At 37.5% G+C, this 20,078-nt stretch overlaps 1 protein-coding gene across 2 annotated transcripts in view; it reads left to right on the top strand.

Moving 5' to 3' along the window:
• sh3bgrl2 (SH3 domain binding glutamate-rich protein like 2) overlaps positions 1-20,078 on the top strand; it is a 26,194-nt gene extending 6,116 nt beyond the window's left edge. For both annotated transcript variants that reach the window (XM_088931664.1, XM_088931654.1), the window contains exons 2-4: positions 13,459-13,644; positions 16,036-16,116; positions 17,226-20,078. In XM_088931664.1, the coding sequence (XP_088787790.1) occupies positions 13,459-13,644; positions 16,036-16,116; positions 17,226-17,234 (276 nt within the window). In that variant the 3' untranslated portion in view covers positions 17,235-20,078. The remainder of the gene's footprint in view (positions 1-13,458; positions 13,645-16,035; positions 16,117-17,225) is intronic.

Genomic DNA, 20,078 nt, shown 5'->3' with positions numbered 1-20,078 from the left:
AGCTGTGTGTGAATACTTAAACATTAAATCCATATAAAAAACAGGTACTATTTTTAGTACCTTAGGACACCAGATTGCCATACAAATTCAAAAAAATAATAAGTGCACTTCCATAGTCAGGGAATACTGTTCTTAGTCTCCCCGGTACAGCTGGGTAATGCCTGGCAGCAAGCTTAAGAAGACAAAAGATATAATACAATAAGGCAAAACTGCACTAAAACAGAACATTTCAACATTTCACTACTGTTTACAACACTGTGAGCATCAGAGTCCTGCCTTCAAGACATGGAAGACAGAAATGTCTCAAAACTGAAACACAAAACTCCTTAAGAGGGCAAAGAGAAATCCTGTGTCATACTGTAGATCAAGACTTCTGCCCAGGAATGAATTACTTTCTGAATAAGAACGCAAGCTGAATGGGAACCGATTTCCCATTTCCAAGGGATGCATCCAATGAGAGGTGTCTTACACTGTGCATTTCGTAAAACCGAGGTCCTGACTGTCTGTGGTCATTAAAAATCCCAGGGCGTTTCTCGAAAAGAGTAGGGGTGTAACCCCGGCGTCCTGGCCAAATTTCCCATTGGCCCCTTACCAATCATGGCCTCCTAATAATCCCCATCTATGAATTGGCTTCATTACTCTGCTCTCCTCCCCACTGATAGCTGATGTGGTGGTGGTGGTGGTGAGCGTTCTGGCGCACTACGGCTGCTGTCACATCATCTAGGTGGATGCTGCACATTGGTGGTGGTGGAGGGGATCCCCATTACCTGTAAAGCGCTTTGAGTGGAGTGTTCAGAAAAGCGCTATATAAGTGTAAGCAATTATTATAATTTCACAATTAGGAAATCTCTATTTCCCCAGATATACAAGATCACTTTATTAGCCATATACAATTTATTGCATTAGGAATTTGTCTATTTGCATACCCCAACTTGCTCTCCATGAGACACACAGACGGAGAGAAGCTTGGGGTCAGAGCCCAGGGTCAGCCATTTATACGGCACACCTGGAGCAGTTGGGGTTAAGGGAGTAGCATTCCTCTGTCGGCCGCGGGATTCAAACCAGCAACCTTCCAACCACTGGTGTGGAGCCTTTGCCACCGCTCCTACCTAAAAGCTCATGGCAACAGCTGGGTCGAACCCCCGACCTCCAGCATGCAAGGCACATGCCTAAGCCACTACACCAACGTGCCACCTGTATATAATACAACAAATCCCTTTACTTAAGAGTACTGTACTTTTCCACTGCTCAGATTACCTGGACAGATTCTGCTCTCTTAGTCTGTTAAGAGGAGTTTATCTCTCATGGCCAGTCATTCATCCGGTATTTCTTCCTCTTCTTCTTTCAATATTACGCTCGCTGCTGCTTGCCAATGAAATTGTAAGGTAAATTGCAGTAAAGTGGGGGAAACAGCAGCAGAACATCACTGAAGTGTGTCACCCGAAAGACATGAAACACTTTGACGATAATAAGCACCCGCTAGTTTAATGATCTATTTCCCTGTTTAGATTTTCCATTCTATATTTGACATATGATATGAGAAAGAAAAAGGAAGGAAAAACTGTACCCTGAGATGCATTGCTCAGTGTCTTCCGTTTTATTGTGCAGGGGACATGCGCAACTTTTTTTTTTCTTTCTCGTGGTCACATCTCTCCAAGGGTACTGTACTCCTGTGGGAAATACTTTGCCCTAATCTAGCTATCCTTTCTGATTCTTTGGTGTACAGAAAACTCCTCTTTGAAATCCTCCCTCTTATTATGATACAGCCACAGTAGGGTCAGCCTTAAGGCAATTACTGTGCAAATGCACACCCTAGGCAACAACTGTATAAGGTAATAATTAAGCTGGAGCACCCTTGAAAAAGTATTTAGAACCTTCCTGCTGTTTAATTGTTTGGTTCTCATTTTTATGGCCTCATTTTTGAAATGCCAAAAGTAATGCACATTTTTTTCAAACTTAATATTTTATTCATAACCTGAATGCTCAAGCTGAAGACTTCAAAGGGTAAGATAAGTTACAGTAAATGTCAGCGAGACCTAAATAGGAAAAAAACTGAAATTTTGATTGCATGCTGTAAATATTCACTTCAAACCTGTGAACTCAAAAGGTGGTTGAAGGACCTTTGGTAACAATTACTGGCGTGTTTCTTTTTGGGTAAGTCTCTGCCAACTTTGCATGCTGCCTTGGTGCAATTTTGCCGATTCTTTTTGACAGATTTGCTCAAACTCTCCCAGGTTGCTTGGGGATCACTCATGGAGAGCAGTTTTCAAGTCTTTTCACAGATTCTTGGTATGATTCAAGTCAGGACTTTGACTGGGCCACTCAAGGACATTAACTTTCTTATTCTTAAGCCTCTCCAGTGTAGTTTGAAAGGTGAATTTTTTGTCCCAGTTTTAGGTCTGAATTAGGTTATTCTCTAGGATTTGTCAGTACTTTGTTTCATCTGTGTTCTAATTAGTTTCCAATTAGTGACGCGCTTCCCAGTCCCTGCCCTGATGAGAAGCAGGGACTTGACAGTGGGAATGGTGTTGATAGAGTGATGCATTATGCTGGGTTTGGGTCAGATGCAATGCTTTGAATCTAGACTAGAAAGTTCCAATTTTGTCTTGTCTCATCATAAAACATTTTGCAGTATCACTTAGGTGCTTTATTTCTAACCTATGCATTTTTTCAGTTCCATTCAAGCCCCTTTCGTTTGTGATTAGGATGTTGTTGACCAACGGTCATTTTCCCCTGTCTCAGCCACTGAGCTATGAACTGAACCTATTTTTTTTTCAGGGTAATTTTTTAACTGGTTTATTAATGATTTTCTCACAGAACACCAATGAAGGAAAAAGACAATGTAATTCACACTGTCAACACACAGACCCTCCCTCCCTGAAGGTACTTTTGTGCACTTAAATTAATTTAGGTTTGCCACGGCAATCGGCGTGAATATACATACAATTCTGACTTTTCCAATTTTCTTTCAGATTATTTACTTCTTTTTGTTGTTACGTACATGACCTACTCCACCAACATTGAGTGTATCATGAGTGCCATCTTTAAAGTAGCAAAATATGAACACACTTTACATTTACAAGACAGTGTAGTGTTGTGTAATCTGGGATTATACAGACAAAAAGTTGGTCACACTTCTGTGAATTTGGTTGTACAGTGAAATTCAAGAAAAACAGTTCTATAGAACAGTTGATTTGGTATCAGAAACTGAGAGCAAGAGAATGGGGTGGTGACTTGGGTATTTTTTCCAGATTCCATACCATAAAGTAATGGGTTTCACACATTACTGAATGAGAGGGTACATTTTTTCCTCACAAAGATACTGAATAATGGCTGATTTGTTTGTTTAATAAATAATGACAAAGTAAAAATTCTGTGTGCTGTCACAGGTGGTTAGATTTTATCCACATTTAGGACTTGGTGAGGATTAGGTGAAGGTCAGATATGTCTTAATATCTAAAACCATAGAATCATAAGAGAGTGTACTCTCTTTTTCACATCACTGTATGTCCAGAACATTTTCTGCCTCTTTAGCAAAGATGCAGGGTGAAAGGTGCCAAGTTCAAAATGAGAAACCTATTCCAAATCCATTTCTAAATTCCAAAACAGTCTTTACCATTATCTTAAAACCTTAAATGCTTTACAAAAATGAAAAATCTGATGCAGATGCTTCTCTTGCATGTGTTTTCTGCTGTTTTAGTTTATTCTGATGGGTGGGTGTGCTGTGTACTTGAGTTCATTTGATGTATGCCACGGTGTGAATTCTGCAGTTTTAATCTTACACAGTCTTTATGGCAATGAACCTTTTTGTTACCTTAGTGAAATTTTACTTAAGGACAAAAAATATGCAGCTAATGTTTCAAATAGGACTCTTAAACTCCAGTTTGGAAAAGACTGGTATCTTTTATCTTCCTGTGTCTATGAAAAACTCTAGAGAGAAAAAGCCTTTGCTGCCATTCCTAGCTGCAGGATAGAGATAATTCCAGCCTGCCTGGGTGGAAAAAGCTCGTTTAATTAACTTTCATTAGTAATCTGCTGGGAGTTGATGTACAGAGAATCCTGTCACGTCTTTCACAGAAGTGAAGTGAATGTGATGGCTCGACAAGTTGTTGGTCTTCTAATTGCTCGTCTCTAAAGTGACACTCTTATATGAGCAAACTTCCTGTACTCTGTGACTCAGCTAGGACATATCATCTTATTCCTCTTTTTTGTTTGTGTCAGGGTTTTTGGAGGTTATGTCATCGAGTCCATGAGCTGTAGTGGCTGCCTTCCCTGGAGTGTTATGCCTGGTGGAAATGGTTGGTTTTAATCTCTGGCCGGAATTTTTTTTTTTTCTGGTAGCAATACATTTCCTTTTCATTTAAGATTCAAGAAAGTTAGGGAGGCTTGGTCTTGCAGGGTTTAGCACTGCTGCCTTTGCAGCACTGGGGCTCTGGGCTGAATTCCTGTGGAGCAACCTGCGTGGGGTTTGAATGTTCTCCCTGAGTTCACATGGGTTTCCTCCGGGTGCTCCAGTTTCCTCCCACAGTCCAAAGAAATGTGGTATCTTAATTGGCTTCTGGGACAACTGACCCTGGTGTGAGCATGTGTGCGTGGTGTCCAGTGGACTGTCCAGGGTGTAACCTGCCTTGTGCCTGTTGCTTTGCTGAAATACTGTAGGCTCTGGCTCTCCCACAGCCCTACATTGGATAAAGGGGTTAGAAGATGGATGGATTTCTGAAAGCTGAGGAATAAGGATAGTGACCACAGTGAGGATCTTGCTATCATAAACTTTTCCTCTTCCAGGTCTGCAAGAGTGTCTTACCAGAATCAGGGATGTGCAAAGCAAGAATTGATTGCTTCCTCGTTACCCTTTCTAAATCCTCACAAGGCCACCAGCTTGTTGATGTTCCAAGAGAGACGTTACGTTATAACATGCATTATACAAACACTAGATACAGTAAATGGCATCGTCATTTGTTAAGGACAAATTTGTTTGGTCTTTGTTCTTGTTTGTTATCTTTAATATCCACTGGACAATGTTGTATGTAATATCTGGAACAGAAAGCAATTCTCCATATTAAGAGAGTTGTTTTTCACGATTGAGTGATTGCCTCATTTTATTTATAAAAATATGTTACAAAAGAAGTATATGAAAATATTCACTACTTCCACCTTTGCCTTGAATATGGACCAGGTTGTGTTTGAAGAAACCAGTTTTATGAAGAAACCAGTTTCACAGACATGCTCATGTTAATGTTGAATTATAAATTGGTACTTCTCAACCTGAATTAAATACAACGGCTCCTCCACAGAAAATGACGTTTTTCATTAATGTTAGCAGTTCCTGAGCATGTCTACAAATAATTAATGCAAGTACCTGAAAGGTAATTATTGTACATTAATTGAAAGCATTTTTAAAGCAAATATGTACAGTGCATTCAGGCTTTTTCTTTGTTGTTTACACATTTAGTTTGAATTAGTCTAAACAAAATAAATAAGCCTCATTAAAGCTTAATATTTCACATTTTAAGATAGGCTCTTCTATTTAAACACAGTTCTAGAAAAAAACAACATGCAATTTACAAATAAATAATCTGGATGTTTGAGTATTATAAGCAACTCATTTGTCTGAAAATGTTTTAATTCAACCATTAAACATTTTCTTAAAGGTAAATATTTGTAAATTCAATGTCCTAACAATTTAAATAAATATTGTTTTTACAGTTGTGGGTTTTAGATTACTCTATGTAGCACTGGGATGTGTTCAACTTTTATGAATTCCCTTATATTCAGATACTGTTTTTGATTTCTTCTCTTCTTCTGTACAAAGGGAAGAAAATAGGCTATGGAGGAAATGTTTTGATTAGAAAACTGGGCAGAAATCCCACAAGATTTCTAATATTGAATTCTCTTTTTGAGATGGAATTTCTTGACAAGGCCCATCCCCTTAAACACACAACATTAAAATAATAACCCGTGTAATCAATTTTATTTTTAATTAAGTTTAAGTCTTTGATTGACCTGAAACCCTGTATTTAAGCACACTATTAATGGCAAATGGCAATGCACATTGAAAGCTCAGTGCTCACCGGCATTCTGTAAAAACAGATGCTGTGTGTGTCAAATCTATGTCTCAGCTTCTTTAATTCTCTTGGAATTACTCAAAGGATTGTTGGAGCGTGACTTTAATAAAATGCAAAGTTCTCTGATATGTGGTTGAATACAGTTTAAAACATGCAAATCCTGGGACACAAACATTCCCCACATTTACTTTTCAGGAAAGTTGTTTTTTGTGTTATACATTATAAAGATATAAGCATACATCATATCATCTTTGGCCATTTAACATTATGGAATCCGTAATTTCCTATGAGAGGCCAGTGTCATTTGTAAACGTGTAAATATGGGTTCACCTAATTAGCTTTAATTAAGATGCTGAACAATGCTGTCCGTGCCCTCTAGGAAGAGCTGTGACAAATTACTTTGTCGATATGTACAGTGTACTGTACATTGATTCATAATCAGTATGGGAAACCTTCCTCCAGAGTCAGCTATTAAGTTTGACCTCGTTTTTTCAGATCTAGAGATCTGCACTGTTAGTTGGTGTCAAAGGTGTCAGCTATGGTTGACTAAGTTGATATGTATTTCTACATAGAATACGCATTTAAAATGTGTAGCTACATAGATAAATGAGAGGAACAGTGTTCATGAACAGGTGATGTGAGTGAATGAAGGTGAAGAAGGGTTTTCAGTTACAGTAGAACAATAGGATTTGGTAAACCAGGTGCAGGAGTACTGATTTTACTGACAGTATGTAATCCATTCACCTTATCAGATACAATTAATATTACTAGTTCTCCATGTTTTTATCTGGCTGTAAATATTCTGTAAAAAAACATTCCAGTTTCTTGCTTGAATATTGACAGATTGTCTATTGATTGATGGTTGTCTGTCATGTCCGACGATGATGGTTGTGCAACCCATCTGTTTGGAAGATTGGTTGGTCGTTGGTTGCAGTGGATGGCCATGACGCCTTTCTGTGCCTTGTCATGCCCTTCGCTTTCCACAGAGCGTTGCAACAGTATAGTGTCCCATCACTATACACACAGACCGCAGGTTGAGCACCCTCTATTGGCCCCACTAACACTTCTTCCACTGGCAACCTTAGTTTTTCCCAAGATGTCTCCCATTAAGGTACTGACCATGCTCACGCCTGCTTAGCTGCAGTGGGTTGGCCAGTTGTGAGCTGCAGGGTGATATCGCTGCTGGCAGATTGTCTGTTAAAGACTTGTTATTTGACATATTGAAGATGACAGTTTTGTCACGTTTAATACTTGTTTGTGTAATTAATGTGCATTTATCATGAGAATTTACAGAAGACAACGTTTTTCAGTAAAGGATTCCTTCAGGCACCTCCAAGGTTGAGTTGGGATGAGCTAGCCAGCACTCTCTCTCTCAGCTCTCCGTGAAACAGCAAGTCCTGGAACTTCCCAGGTGACTGCAGGCTAGCAGGGATGTGTTGCTTCACCTTTCTGTAAGGTGCAGTGGAGCCTGCAGTGTGTCCACATGAAAAACATCAACTTTAACCACTGAAAGTGCATGTCCCTCATTAACCAATAATCACCTTTTAAAGTCTGCTTTCCTCTACTTTCTCTTATTGTACAGTGGAAATGTTACTGGTTGCATAAAATCGTTGTGCTTTTCCATCTTAATGTGATGGTATTCCCCAGTGGTCTGTGATCCCAAAGGGGAATGAGACACCAATAGGAAAAAAATCTTTCAGAGAGTAATCAATCTGTTTGCTCTCAATTTGCACTCACAACTGACCAGGGGTGAGTCTAGTGGGTGACTTAAGTTATTTTTAAATGGGGGCTGTAATGTGCTGTTGCTTTACAGCTTAATGAGCTGTAATGGGCAGTTGTCAATAATGGAATAGATTCTGTGCCTGCTAAAAGCACAGAGAAATCTGGATTCCTGCTGTCTATGCAGCTAAACCATAGATTACCTTTGAGATTTAGTAATCCAATTTGTCTTTTCACTAGCAAGTGTATTCACTCCCTTTCGATAATGCCCATTTTTGCTAAATTGCAAAAGCCGTATAAATGTTTTTCTAAACTGAGTATGTTAAATCTAAATGAAGTAAAGTTGACATTTAACTTCTGTCACCCATAAATGTGTTCAATTTGGGCAAAGAAGAATCAAAAACTGCAATTTTGATTGCATAAGTATTCATGCCCTTCGCTACAGCAAATCTAAATTAGTTCATAGCCACAACATTTCTTTGCCAAGTCACACATTTAGTTGAGTGGTCTCTGAGTGCAGTAATAGTGGGTCAAGTGATTTCTGAATAAATATGCCTATCTCTGTCAGGTTCCTCAATCAGCCAGTGAATTTCAAGCAAAGAGTCGACCATGTGCTATTAAAACAACCCGGGTATAAAGATGTAGAAAGGTACAGAAGAAAAGGAGAAGGAAATGAAAGACCCTAAATATCCCCTTGAGCATGGTGAAGTCATTATTAAGTGGAAGGCACCCAGACACTTCCGAATCAGGTTGGTTCTCCTTGCTGTACAGCCCAGGAAGGAAGACAGTGAAGGAAGACAGTGGAAGTTATCATGAGGCCAATGGCAACTCTTAATGAGCTACAGGGTTCGCTGGCCAAGATTGGCAAAAATGTCCATGAGGCAACAATATCCTGGTCATTCCACAAAGCTGACACCCAAAGCACAAGACGAATGGCTGACAATATTTACCATCCCAGTGTGCAAAGTTGGTAGACTAATGCAGTTTCTGTTTTACATTTACAGTACCATTTTACAAAATTCTCAGTTTACCCTGTGACCTCCCTGCAAATTAAGCAGGTGAATGACTGATGATTAAGTAAGAGTTAACATGGTTTGAGCTGAAAAAAGTGCTCTCCTAAATTAGTTTATATGCAAACTAATATATTATTGTTGTTGTGGTTCTGGTTTCTGTAGTGGTGTGCTTTTAACCAGGATTATCTGGACCTATTTAACAGCCTCTGCCAGTTTTTCAGATTATTCTACTTTAAAGAGATGTAGAAAAGTGCGGACATGTCAGTCCGCAGGATTGGGGACCCCTGAGGTAGAGGATAGGTGTAGAGGAGAAGCAACCAGCTGTATGAGAAATCAAATCTACCTGCTCATTCAGTCACAGCAGCCATTATGATTACCAGGGAGACACTTTCATCTATCCCCTATGAATTGGCTTCATTACTCTGCTCTCCTCCCCACTGATAGCTGATGTGTGTTGAGCGTTCTGGCGCACTATGGCTGCCGTCGCATCATCCAGATGGGGCTGCACATTGGGGTGTTGGAGGGGAGTCTCCATTACCTGTATAATGCTTTGAATGGAGCGTCCAGAAAAGCGCTATATAAGTGTAAGCAATTATTATTATTATTATCATCTAGTGCAATCCCAAAATTGTTTAATTTTAAAACAATCCTAATATTAATCACTCTCATTAAATACACAATAATTGTGAATCATACTGGTAAAAATATAACATTAAAAAAATAGCATTTTCACACCTGCCATGCAATACAGTACGTAGTAAAGGATGTTGTATTGTACAGTATTTGTAAAATGGTTCACTGTTTTTGAACATATATTATGGCTCCTTAGTGTCATTCATTCACAGTGCTTCACAGAACTCTTTATCTGTTTCATATCCTGCTGTGTGTGGGGTTTTTTCCATTCTACCTAGAGGTCGTTAACTATCATTTGAGCTGGAATAGAGATTTCGACATGGAGAGTGGTGTACAGTCGTTACGTGGGGTGTGATATTTTCACAGTGGGATTGAACACTGGGGGGGCTCCTTTCCTAGGGTAGTCTTGTTTACCCGCTTTGACAATCCGTGAATTCTGCATGAATTATAACATTAAAAGGCCATTAAATATCTAAGCAGAACTATGAAGAATGTATCGCAGTTTATGAGGATGTGCAATATGTGTAAATAATAAAATTACAAATTTAGATTAAATAATAGTGTCATTTAAAGATCATCAGTGCCTTTTCTTACTTTGTTTAGGAGTGTATGACTGTGTACCATTATTAATGAATAGTGAATTTTTCACCTACTCACCCCTTACCTCTCTATTGCTCAGTCACTTTGTGGAGGTTCAGCCAATCAGTGAAGAAATACCATCCGCTAGATCCACATTAACAAGGTAGAGCACAGCTGCTTGGATCCAGTACAGAACTACTAGAAGGTGCAGTTACAGACACATCTGTGTCAATAGCTTTTCTTACTGTGGATATAAAAAGTCTACACACCCTTATTGAAATTGCAGGTTTTTGTGAAGTAAACTGCTGTAATAAATGTAAAAAGTGCTTCCACAATTCCACAAAGTATTAGTTGTGGGGGGGGGGGGGGTGCACACTTATGCAACCAGGGTGTTGTAGGTCTTTTAATTTCAATTATTTTTCCTAATAATTATCTGTTTGTTTTGCTCTTGAATTTTGTTGTTTGCAAGGTCACATCAAAGATGGAAAAATGTCTGACATGATTTATCTTGATTTCTGGCTTTACATCACAAAAACCTGCAATTTCAATAAGGGTGTGTAGACTTTTTATATCCACTGTATGTAAGTCAGAATTTGCATTATTGATGCAATAAAGAAATATTTTGGTTTCATCGGTTACAGTTGTCCAATTTTATCCATCATATAACATGAGTAGGTCAGTCACATTGTATGCAGTTTTGCTCATTGTATGGCACAATACTGATGATTAAAATTTGTGTTTTCTAGCACTAATCATATCATCAGTGCATGGGGTATCCTCAGTACTGTTACAGTGGATATTAAAAGTCTACACACCCTTATTGAACTTGCAGGTTTTTGTGATGTAAAGCCAGAAATCAAGATAAAATCATGTCAGACATTTTTTCCACCTTTAATTTGACCTTGCAAACAACGACATTCAAGAGAAGAACAAATAGATAATTATTAAGAAAAATAATTGAAATTAAAAAAAAACCTACAACATCCAGGTTGCATACAGTAAGTGTGCACACCCTGGAAAAGATGGAAAAATGTCTGACATTATTTATCTTGATATCTGGCTTTACATCACAAAACCTGCAATTTCAATAAGGGTGTGTAGACTTTTTATATCCACTGTAGATTGCTTCAATAACACAATATGAGCTCTGCAGTTTGATGAATCAGGAGCAGCCATGGAGAAATAAGCAATTGTATTTGATCCTTAACTTTGTTGCTGACACTGCTTGTCATTGTAGGAAACACACCCAGTTCAGGAGTTTAAACATTGAATGAATGTGTCGCTCAGCATCAGAATAATGGTTTTCATATGAATGTGCCAGCTTCGAAGACACCATTAAGAACTATTAATATAATTTTTGTTTTACATTTATTTTGTTTTGGGGGAGAAAACATGTTAAGTGGTGCTCATTTAAATGATCATTTAATTGATCAGTTAATCATTGCTAGATTAATTGAAGCGTGTGTGAGTTTTTGTTCCTGTAAGTACTGACCTGATTATATTTGCCTTATGGGACATGCAATGCCTGTTGATGTATTTCTCAATTTGAATGGAGAAACATTAAATTCCTTCACAAATACAAGTACCCTAAAACTGTGAATAGACACCATGGAACTTTCTGCATAATGTACAAAACTTTTCAGTGTAGTTGTAGTGATACACTACAGTACTGAATCCTACAGCATTAAAACTTTGTCAATGCCTTATGAGGATAAATACTAACCACAGAGTAAAATGGTTGGTTTATTTGAGGGTGAAAATATGGCTCAATTGGTCATGGTAATAGAGCCAAATAATTATTGATGTTTCCTCTGTTACAGCTGAGGAAGGATGGCAAATTGTTTTTTATGGTTTTGGAGCTTAATATGAGCTGTGAAACTGCTTCAGTGAAGGAAAAGATGGGATTTCTTCTATAGATCTGTAGTATGATGTACAGTACATAAAGCAAATGGCAAAGGCTTTCGTATTTGTCACAAGCACCACCTGTGAGAAAGAAATACTGTACTGCAATATTGCTGCAGTGCAAGTATATGTTTGAAAGTTTTTATTGCATTTGACTTATGAACACAAGCTGTTCTTCACATAAAAAAATCTTTGAATTCTCTGTTTTGAGTCAGCAGCAATAAAATAATACTCTACAGGCTAAGGACGCGGTGTGTTCCTGGTTTCATGTCTAGACGTGTCTGTTTTGTTTTAGGACTAAATGTTAAATTATTTGGATCTCATGCTATCTGTTTCAAAGACATCTGAACTTATCTCGAAGGATCATCTCTTGTAAAAATAAAGTATGAATGGACTGGCAAACATTAAGTCTAAAACTAAGAATTAGAGAAAATGCTGTTCTTTGTACAAAGATAAATGTATATATACAGTATATTTCCGTTTGAATTTACACAAAAGGAGACCTTTTTCTTGATTAAAATGTTTGCCAAAAAAGAAAAATGGAAATTGCCTTCAAGCTGGAAATCCTGAGTCCACTGTTGATTTTATAACTAAACAAGCAAATGCATGTTTCGTCTGGAGAAGTTGAAAATAGCAACTGGCTCTTCTATCTGGAGAAGTCCTCTTTTCAACCCCAGTTTGTACTCACTGCTTTAAGGCCAGTTTGAGACACTGTAATGACAACCACATAGCCCTTGTTGTGCTGAAAGTTGACTACATCCAGAAGTGGCCAGGACTTTAATGAAACACTAAACTATCCTTTAAAGTATTTTTTGTTATTTTGTTTTTTAATGGCATGTTAAATAGTTAAAATTTTACTGTTTAAGTTTTTGTATTAGCTAATTGATTTCCGTTGTCTATTTCAGGTCTAAAAACATCTCTTAAAAGGTTGAAAGGGATTTGTAATCGATATCAGGCCTATATGAATGAGTGACTTTGAGAAATGTGTTAGCTGAAATGTGACCGACTGGATTTAAGCAAAAGCAAAAACACAGTCTAGTCATCAATAACTGATGGCCTTTTAAGACCTTATTAGTTAGAAATAAGTGAGCATCGTATTTCTGACTAATAAGCTGAGGAGAGACCACATGAGGTTTGTATGTAAAGGTGTTAGCAATAATGTATGTAGCCACATTATTTTTCAAATTATGGTCTGAGGACAGAAAAAAAGGTCTAACAAGCAAGTGGATTAGTTTACACGAACCAAAAAATGGCAAAAGTTGGAACAAAACTGATAGACACAAGGGTTGTCTAGGAATAGGAATGAGAACCACTGACGTAGAGGCAATTGGTATAATATCACAGGTTGCATTTTCTAATTCCTAACACAGATCAGACATAAGACTGTATAAGCACCCTTCTGTGTAAATGCGGCATGAAAATTGTGGTGAAGATCTTTGTTGACAAGTCAGTCTAAGGCCAGAGTATGCTGGAGTTCATATGTGTAAGCGGGGAAGAAACTCACTCGCTAATTCTTACAGACCGAACTGTATGTGTTGTTTGCACAGATCAAGAAGAGACAGCAGGATGTGGTGGGGTTCTTGGAGGCCAACAAGATTGTGTTTGAAGAAGTGGATATAACCATGGTGGAGGAGCAGAGACTGTGGATGTACAAGAACATTCCAAAAGAGAAGCTCCCAGAGAAAGGGAACCCACTCCCACCTCAGATATTTCATGACGAAAAGTACTGCGGGGTAAGTGGAAAATAAATGGCTTGTTGCATGGCTTGACATCAGTGGCTGAAAAGCGAATGGAACCGAGACTTGTTCTTGTGACATTTTAATCCCAGAGCCCTGCTTTGGATAGTTCCAGCACCGCAGTGAAGTTAAGCGTATTGAGATCAAGGCGGTGACGTGCGCCAGAATGAAATAGGATTAGGTTTCAAGCTGAGCCCTTCTGTTTGACAGCGGGTGAACTGAAAAATGCAGTGGCCTTGTCTCAAAACCCAGATCAATTATCTTATAGATGGAGGACAAGCAGGGGTTTTCTATGCGTAGGCTAATTTTTCCTAACCAAGAGTGAAGAAAAATAATATTGAATGACACTTTCCGTTCTGACTTTAACGTTAATGTTATTTAAATTATTTCCCTATTATTTTAACGAAATGTCATTACCTACAGTATATAGAGGAAATCTGATGAATTCCTTGGGTCCAAACTGTCGGTAAATTGGCATGCTTTTCTGCTTTCTAAAACATAGTTCTGCATTAATCACTTTAATTAATTTCTCCACATCTTTTAGCTATATTTTTGTTAATGGATGTCTTGATGAGACTCGCTCCTAGTACTACACTTATCTTTAATTCCCTGTCTAGTCAGCTCTTTTAGTGGCAGGGTTTCCAGCAGTAAAACTGACTTTAAGCACATTTCCTCCAGTGGAATGGCACTGCACTGTTGCAGAATGTTAAAGAGGCTTCTTTCAAATCAACACTTGAGAACAATACCAAAGTGTCACACACACTGCTAGACATTATGTAAAGCTAAATCTGTTCCTCTTTCCAATTTATTGCCAGACATCTCCTACAAAAAATACCTTCTGGAGCCAGGACTAACAATAAAAAAGTTTTGTCCACGTTAAAACACATATTAATAATCAGAGAGGGTAAACTACTGATAAAAGCCGACAACAATCCACATTCTACAAGTGGTGGTTATATTTTCTGTTTCTTTTTTCAAAGCACTAATTAATTTGGTGTTAGCATGGTCTTTCATCATGAACCTTCAGCTGTTCTAAAAAGTTCCATGTAGGAACTGGAATCGCATTAGTCACTGAATCAATGCTGAGTAAGAGTATTGTATTGTAAGCCTAATCTGACAGTTGTAACAGTATGTTGTCTGTGCTGCTGCACAAGCAGGGCTGGCTGTCCTGTCCAATGTGTCATTCCCAGAGCACGCCACCAAAACATTAACCCCCTCTGTGCCAAGTACTAAAGCCTGTTTAGTTGCAAAATAAAAAGAAATGAAGTGGAAAAGGCAGTCGATGCCACCAGGTATGACACATACAATAAAGATTCTAAGCGTATGAATATATTAAAATAATTCTGAAATTATTCATACATACAGTACGCGACAGTCCAGGTGTCCAGTTGTGGGTCATAAAACCTTTATTTGCCTTTGACATCAAGAAGGGCTTGGTTCTGATCCGTTTGAAGACCAGATAGTGTCTGAACAGTCAAACCTGTTATTTTAACGTCAAACAAGTTGACGGGCAAAATGTCATTGACTTAATTAAAAATAAAATACTTAGATGTTGTACTTATCAGTCATGTTTTTCATCTGAAATTAATTCATAGTGAAAATTTAGCCTTCACTGTTCCAGTGCTTTTTGATGGCGCTGTACAGTACATGCTTGGCTTGCTTTATTGCTCCTTCTGATTATACAGTAGGTGTTCTGAAGTCTCTTTAAAACCATGTAGACTTAACATCCATTGGTAACATTTCACCTGAATACTTATAATTCAAACCATATGCAGAGACAGGCAAACGTGCCCTGATAACACAGGAGCTGTACATTAATTCTGACAACTATAAAACTGATCTGTAGCAGTCTGACAAGACCAAAAGCGTCTTTTACACAGCACAGACAGTTGCAACCTGTGGTTGAGTGCCAAAGACTATTCCAGTTTACAGAAATCAATGCTGTAATCCTAATGGTTGGAATTGTAAAATAATACATCAGGACAGGACATGGTTATTTTATTCCACGACTCTATCTGCAGAGGTTTAACTTGTTAAACTCTTCTTTTTTTGGAATTTCTTTGGTGCCAGATTCAGTTTCAACAGGCCTGTCTGGAAAAGGCAAGTTAGACTAGTTAGCTGCTGAACTAAAGAGACGAGAATATAATTAAATTTAGCTGGACAATATGTCTCCATTTATGAGTTTAAAAGTGGCATGATCTACAAGAGTTAAGAGTCCCTTAACATGGCTCATTTTCTGTAGTAGGAAGAGTGTAGGATTTTTAAGTCATGATCATGCCTTTTATCTTTTTATATTTTGTGTAATTCTTAGCTAGTGGAAAAAATCCTAGCTTATTCTACAAAATTAAAAAATAGCCATTTGATTTAGATTTTTTTCTGTCATTTCAGGACTATGAAGATTTCTTTCAATCAAAAGAGAACAACACTGTGTTTTCATTCTTAGGACTGAATTCCCAGCCATCGGTGAAGGTGAATTTCCAGTTTGCCCTTGTAGTGTACCTTAATGTGTAATTTCTCACTCCTCTGCCTGCTGTATAATGAGCTGCTGGCTGTTTGGGATCCTTCAGAATGAGATGTATATGTCACATTTAACACTATTATTTGTAGTTGAGAAAATTAATGAATGGACAGAGGGGTGGGAGTAGAGGTTAGAGGTTAGGGGCTTGGTCTTTAGTAATTTGAGAACAAAGGGCATCTTCCAGAAATTCTGGATTATCTTAATTACTGTATACAATACCCTAAATGCATTTGCTCTGGAAAAGATCTACTGTATATTGCTTTGAATGTTTTACTCTGAACACTAAAATGTGAAATGCATTGGATATTAAATTGCACTTTTGAAACATTAGGTAATATTGCTATGCCCTTTTTTCTAAATAGCTGCAGACACGTAATGGCACTCTGTTATCTGAAAAGAAGTGATTGATCAGTATATTAAACTTTTTAAAAAAAATTATGCCTACTTTTGAATGTAACCTTCTCAATAAACTTCGTTAAATAAAGTTTGTTGAATGCTGATTCATCCTAGCAACGCTAGGTACATAAGATGTTCTACTGAATTAACCAAAGTTATATATGCTGACTGTAGGTCTATAAAACTCCATACAAAAATGATGTGTCCTGCAAATTTGATTTAAATGCACTTCCAGCCATTTGACATTTGACACTTCCTTGTAGAGGAGAAAGACATTTTTCACTACATGAAACCCAGTACTCCCCTGCATTTGCTGCATTTTCGAAAGCTATTTTTGGTTTGTCTTTTTAAGACTGCAATCTTTCATAATTGTTTTTGGGGAAAAAAAAACATGGGTATTCCTGTTTTTTAAAGGCTATTTTTATTTGGTTTCAACACTGATTTAATCAGGCTTTCAGGCAGAGTACTTGACGTGAAATGTTAAACATGTCAGCTGGGAGAAGCACAATAATAGTCTATTGTTAGGTACTGTATTATGTGTGTTATTCTATATATTTTACTTGGGACAAATTTCCAAACCAAGACCCTCCCCCACTCTGTGTATTTGAAAATATTTTGTGTTGCTTGAATGAATGCTGATCTAATGCTATTTTTATCTCCACAGGATTCTTAATCTTAGATGCTGAAATTGTTATTGTTGAAGACCTTGGGATTTCGGCATTTCTTCTCTTTTCCTACCTGATCAATCACCAAGCCACTACTGCTTTGCCAAATGTCATTGCAATGTTCTGCCTGCCAAAAGCCCGAGGGAGACAGAGCTCTGCCATGGACGATGGGACTTTTTTTTACAGATCTTCATACTTATTTTATTTGAATCTGGCCTTTGCTTTTTGCTGATGACTTGAACACCAGTGCTTTCAAACCACGCCTTATATAAGGGACCTGATTTGGCTCAAGAAAGTATATTTTGATCTTTTGTAACTTAAATCAGTGGTGTAATCTCTAATTATAGGGTACGTTAGCAGGGCCTCAACTAAAATAGGCAAGAAGAGAGTCAGTTTTGCTTCTGAAAGCTGAGTGCATTCAAATCTTTTTAATGCTCCTTTTAAAAAAGTTTCCAAGAAGCACAAGCTGGAACATGAAAAGATTAAAATCTAAACACAAAGGGAGAACTGTAAAAGAACATTTACTGAATGAAATTTACTTCATTTAAATTTACTTTACATTTACTGTATGAAATTTACTTTCATACTTGGTTTTTCTTTATTTTTACTTTCCAGTAAGGAATTAACGTCTACGTGTTCCTTTGTAGCCTGGCTGCTGATGCAGCTCCCCATTACTTCATCTACAGTATGTATTAAAAAGACGTTGCTAAAAGATTTTTTCAGATGTTCAAATTCTACAATTTACTCTGAATATGGATAAAGTCCTCTGTTTCTGGTTTTCTGTTAACTGTGTTTGCATGTCAAAATTGTAGCCATGCATTTTCCATCTGGGATAACTGAACAAGGAAGTCACAGTTGTGTAACTGTGAATAAACTGAAAACAGTTTGAAAAAATGTAGGCAGTATAAAATGTACACTGCAGTATATTAACACAGAGGCCATAAATTAAAGTGAAAATACTTGTCGTGCTTCCATCAATCTTCTTTCATTCTCCTATTAAATTGTCATGGTTGAATGACTCAGTTTACACATTTCAGGGCCGCTGAGCTTTTCCCATGTAACATATACAATAATAAGATCCTAACGCTAATAGCACCATTGTTCGCACACTGTGTACAGACTGGTTGCTAAGTGGAACTGCTGATTTACCACAAACAGAAGAGGCCCTCACCAGTTTTCTTCAGACCAAATTGGAGTTTACCTAATCGCTCAGTTGCAGCACTTCATGACTTCCTGCAGTTTTTTTTTTTATCGCGGCATCCACTTATAAAGTATGGGAAAATCCCCATAAACTAGAAAGTATGTGGAGGTACTTTGGGTGATAAAAGCTACATATCAGTCCCAGTGAGTTGTGAACTTCCTCACACGTGCTTGGGAAGTGGTGATGTGGAGCAATAAGGCACGAAAGTTGAAGTATTATTTTGCTCTCTTATAGAAACACATCACAGGTTAGTTAGTGACAATGCATGTTTTTCTTAGTTTTCCAAGGTGCTTAAGGTTTCCTCATTTTATCCGCTGTGCTGTAGGGATATAGTCGTTAAGAGTCTAAAGTCGTTAAAAGTTTAAATTTACAAGATGTTGCCCCTAAACTTTAAAGCTGCGCAGAACTAATGGACCATCCAAAAGCTGTGCCAGCCCACTTGTATGATCATAACTCTTAACTGCCTCATGAATCATTGACAAATCTTACAGTATAGTTTAGATTTAAACTGATAGACCCACCTATGAGACACTTAAGACGAGAGCCCCAGTCATGGCAGCTTTAGCTCTCAAAGATAAATATTATTATCCGTGTAATCAAGAGAAATGTCCAGGCACACAGGGCAAAGCCTTGTATTAGCATTGCCATTAATAGCAATAGCAATAGCAATTGGTTAGCATTCTGGGCCAAATGACCTCCTTTTATTTGCAGCCTTAATTATGTTCTTCTGTGCGTTCTCCTCATCTCCCCTGTAGCTGTTCAGTTACCTGTTTCTCTTTGTTGATGCATTTTGAATCTGCAATCATTTCTTTCTTGTGAGACAAAATCCTCTGTCTTGTGCAGTAGAACACCCTGAACTGTACTTCAAAACTATAGCAGAGCAGTAACATTTTTTATAACCCTGTAGACCATACCAAAGACCAGACATGGTTTAACCACACTGTGCAAATTTTAACAAATATAGAAATAAAAAATAAACCGTATTCAATGTTTATTGATAAAAGTAGCTAAAGTATGTAATGATATATACAGTGGTGTATATTTATTACAGACTACAATATGCAATGCATTATATGTTGTTGCTGTGAAATGTGATGCACTATTTACACGTTATTTGTATTTCATTGATTTTATAAAACCTGTATGTGGCAATCCTAATATACAATAGCTGCAATATACAATTTTCCATATCTTTAATGTTCTTTGGCTTGTTTGTACAGTGTTGCATGTAAACAGCATTCTGTATGGCTGTTAATTTAATAGTTCAGGTTGTCCATACCATGTATGCATGTAAACATACAGTATATGGGTACATAATTGTCATTGTTAATATTGGGAACATTTTGTGTGCCTTAAACATGGTGTCATTATCTGAATTACAGCAGCGGTGTAATAATTTAATTAGCTTTGGGTACTGTGCCACTAATGTCTTTGTAAATGGTCTGACTGCCAATGTGGAGGACTTGTATCATAGAAACTAGATAAATTGTATTAAATAGTGCAATATCTTGGGTACTGTAGTGTTTAGCACAGTAAGCATAGTAGCCCTATGTGCATAATGTTTTTTAACATGACTGTTCACTTGTTCTGTATGTTCAATGAATTGAGTAAAAAATAAATCAGAATATATTATATAATACACACACATAAA

Source organism: Atractosteus spatula, chromosome 2, assembly GCF_055471065.1.
Source record: "Atractosteus spatula isolate fAtrSpa1 chromosome 2, fAtrSpa1.hap1, whole genome shotgun sequence".
NCBI lineage: Eukaryota > Metazoa > Chordata > Actinopteri > Semionotiformes > Lepisosteidae > Atractosteus > Atractosteus spatula.
The sequence above is the reverse complement of the archived record's forward strand: the minus strand, read 5'-3'. Positions and strand labels throughout refer to the sequence as shown.